This window comes from Plasmodium cynomolgi, assembly GCF_000321355.1.
Source record: "Plasmodium cynomolgi strain B DNA, scaffold: 0005, whole genome shotgun sequence".
NCBI classification, from domain to species: domain Eukaryota; phylum Apicomplexa; class Aconoidasida; order Haemosporida; family Plasmodiidae; genus Plasmodium; species Plasmodium cynomolgi.
Window position 1 is genome coordinate 16196 of NW_004193321.1, and position 4273 is coordinate 20468.

General features: G+C 29.1%; 1 protein-coding gene across 1 annotated transcript; it reads left to right on the forward strand.

Moving 5' to 3' along the window:
- Positions 1-59: 59 nt before the first annotated feature.
- Positions 60-665, forward strand: PCYB_001200 (PST-A protein; the record flags this gene model as incomplete). Its single annotated transcript, XM_004228270.1, has 2 exons — positions 60-182; positions 237-665. 2 exons carry the CDS (start codon positions 60-62, stop codon positions 663-665), a joined length of 552 nt encoding a protein of 183 aa, XP_004228318.1.
- Between the last annotated feature and the right edge of the window lie 3608 nt (positions 666-4273).

Consider the following 4273-nt stretch of genomic DNA (forward strand, 5'->3'; position numbering starts at 1 on the left):
TAAATTTAAAAAAAAAAAAAAAAAAAAAAACCCTCCCCACTTATATTATTGGACAATCGATGGGAGGAAATATTGCTTTAAGGACTTTACAAATACTGGGAAAATCGAATGATGAAAGAAATAAGAGATTAAATATTAAGGGGTGTATATCATTGTCCGGGATGATTTCTATTGAACTAATGGTAGCGTCTCCGCGTTCCTATAAATATAGTTGCTTCTATTTGCCATTTTTCAAGTTGTTTTCCTGTTTTTTCCCAAGATATCGGCTTATAAATAATATGCACTACATAAGGTATAAATATATGAATGATGTGGCTCGTTTCGATAAGATTCGTTATAAGAAAGGAATAACAAGTAGATTTGGATATGAACTATTAAAAGCAATGAAAATTTTAGACAGAGATATGATTTATATTCCTAAGGATATTCCCATTTTGTTTATCCATTCGAAGGATGATACTTTATGTTATTATAGAGGAGTTGTATCATTTTTTAACAGGCTAAAGAATGATAATAAGGAGCTGCACATTTTAGAAAACATGGAACACATGTTGACCATTGAGCCTGGAAATGAAAACGTTTTAAAAAAGATTTTGACTTGGCTCACCAATTTGCCGAACGCAATAAGGGACACGAAATGGAATTTTGAGGAAAGGGGTTTATAAATTTATTGGAAGAAAATGTCTTTTAATTTGCATCCTTTTCAATGAAAAGGGTCGTTGGGGACATTTTGATTATATATATATATATATATGCAAAATACATGTATATTTATGCATATAAAGGTATTATTTCTATACACTAATTTGCTCATTTGTTTTTTTCATTAAAAAAATATCATTTGTGCGTTACGTACAAACGCTGCCCTAATAAAAAATTAGTGTACTGTTAAGGGTTTTGTATAATTTGTCGCTTATGTTTAGTTTCTAGCTAATATGAAAGGTGTTAAATAGCTATTTTTTTTTTTTTAATATTTGTTTAAAAAAGCACTGCATAAATATTGATAAATATTATGTGTCTAACATTTTTTTTGTTATTTTATTGTATTTCCATGTGGAAAAAGAAGGAAATATGCACATGGTAAATAGTTTCCTTTTTTTATATTATCAATTTTTTGGTATTTTTCGAAACAGCGGAAGTGTCATATTTTTTTTATGACTTCATCTGTGCTAAGCGGATGGGGAAGTGGTAATTAAGTATCCACAGTTATAATTCGCGCGTTAGAAGAGCAACCAAGCTGAGCAGGACGAAGGACGTACATGTATAGAGAAACACAGATTTTAATAAGGTAAAACCATGAAAACAAAATGTGGAAGATAGTGCAATATATTTTTACCTTGTTTCTAATATCAATTGTGGAGTAACAGGATAGAAAGCATAGGCATATTAGAAGCTGAAGTTGTAAATGTCGTGTAGCTACCAAAATGTCGAACATAATTTTCTGAATAGAATCAAATTTTGTGGTTACGCACAAGCACCGCAATTATTATTTGTTACAAAGTGTTGTTATGTCATCGACAGCTCTGTAAATGATATTTTTGTACACATATGAATGCACGCATGACTGAAAAAATAAGAAATATATGTAACAATTATTGTAGCGCATTGTGAACGACTTTAATAAGAGACAGAATTCTTAGGTAACCGCTAAATGTGTGTTTATATATAGTGATATAAGTGTACATTTTCTTTGAAATCGAGTTTCATAAAACGAGAATGAAATAAAAAAAAAAGGCATAAAAAAGGTTGCGATTTAAATTTGAAGATATTGCGGATGAAAGCATCATGTTAGCGGTTTGCATGTAGATGTTTCCATAGATACCTGTCTAAAATATCGAGATTGTGTTAATTCCTTTCTTTTGCAAGCGGCTTTGTGTTTATGAATTCTGTTACTCTATGAGATGATATATGAACAGTAGATAAGTATTTAATTTGGTTCTGAAATGCTTATCTATAATCTGATTAGCGTATATGAATAAAACTGTAAATACGCTGATTTGCAATATCGCATTTATATTTATGAGAACACCCTTATATTATAATGTAGCGATATCGTACTTGTTAAAAAAATATTGCAATTGAATATTTTTGTTATTCATATTTTGAGTTAAAGTGTATATTTCTTTTGACATACCTTTTTGAAAATGGAAAAGTGTTTGGAAGTTCCGTATATATTAAGGAACTATTTTTTTTTTTTTATCATTCAATTGTAATCAAACTTTTCTATAAAAATTTTAAATTTTTAAAAAAAAAAGTTGTAATCTCCTTACATTCACATTTGAACCACAAAAGTGCTAGAGCTGTTACGTACAAATTGATTCTTTAAAAATTGTAATGTTCCTTTTACGCTTTGGGTGTAAAACAATCTTTTGCGTCATATAAGGTGTACTATAAATGACTGGTTCATTTTACTGTATTTTTGTGTTTGAAAGATATATACTGTTTTCTACCTCAGGATTGTGTATTTCGTAGTAATGCAAAAGCAAGGGTGGACGAGGAGGGGGAGACATTACCGGTAGGTGCTGCTAAATAAGCACTGATTTCTTTCTTTTGTTAGTCTAAGAATCTGATAAAATTAGTATATGATAAATGAAAATTATATGAACATTCAGCTCAGTGGATTACTGTTGTTTACATAAAAATGAGAATTTCATTTTGATGCTGAAAATTTCACAGTAAGGATAAATTGAACGAATGTTTTAGGTGTCTCCGAATGGGTAATAGAGCAGCGCCTTCAGAAAATCATTAAAGGTAAAAAAACATTGCATGGAAATGTACCATAATTAAGGTACCCCGTCTATATCGTTTATTATGATTGGTGTAGTTTACTAATTTAATTGTGCATGTTTGACAAATGATAGTATAAAATTGATAAATAACTGCTAATTTGATAAATTTCGAGAAATGTTCCCATAAAATTCGATGATCGCAAAAGGTAGTTAGGCTATATAACTTGAACACGCAGAAGCAATCCTATTTTTTTGTTTGCTTATGAGACAATTACGCATTAATTGCTGATCTTTCTTAGAGCGTAAAAATATTTACAAAAATTTATAGGATCTTGTTAAATAATACGTTGATTTTCGTAACCGTGACACGCATTTTATCTTTATGTTAAAGAATAGAAAAGTTGCATGTTTTCTATCTGGAAAAAGCTAGTTAACACTTTCGAGTTTTATTACAAATAGATCATTAATAAATATTTTTCTTCATAATAAATACATATAGATATGTTTTTAATATGCCCTCAGATTACGAATAAGCTGAAAAATATTGTGTGTAAAGACAGAATATGTTATGCCTAATAAGCTCCCTTTTGCGTCAACCTTACGAAGCGCATGTTTCACAAAGAAATGGTAAAGGCATCTACATTTATCAAAAAGAATAACTCCAATTTTTATATACGATAAGGTATAACATTAAAGGTAGAAAAAAAAGGCTCTTTCAGGTGTCTATGTTTAATAAGCCAATATGAAACGATGCTATTATCTACAATGGAGAAAGAATTAATTATCTGCTCCTTTGTTCTACACGACATGGTGACGAACGATGCGATAATAAGTATACATGTTGCGCAGATGATACATATAGCTGCCATCTAAAACATGTTAGGTTAGGTAGTGTACTTTTTTATTTTTAATCCGAAGGTATTTTTTTCACTGTTCCTATTTTCTTGAACCCAAAAAATCTATTTAATATGCCGCACATATGCATCTATGTTCATTACATATACATATATATAGAGCATATATAGATCGTGTTGCAGTTTTATTTGTCCAAATAATATTCAAAAAAATTATCATTACATGGAAAAATATAATAATTAAATGTGGTGTGTAGAAAACAAAAATAAGATTTCCAAGTGGAAAAAAAAAAAGAAAAAAAGGAAAACTGTTGACAAATTATAAAAATAGGCTAAGCAAAATAAGCTAAATAAACGAAATAGTTAAAAAAGCATATTTGTAACGTGATAAAAAAAAGAAAAAGAAAAATAATGTTTATTTATATGATGCTCAAATTTGTCAATCAAAAAAGTAAATTTAGGAAAAAAAAAAAATATAACACGTACCATATACACCATTCGTAGTTTACATATGTATATGTATAGTATAACAGAAATAATCTTAAATTAGATGCAAGGTTAATGATTTTTAATTAAAGATTTATACGAATTATCTTCTCCTATGATAATAATTGTCTTTGGTTGTATGGAAGTTCTCTTCCCTTCTTGGTTCCATTTTGTCTTCCCATCTAGGTGCCATTTTTTCGTCTC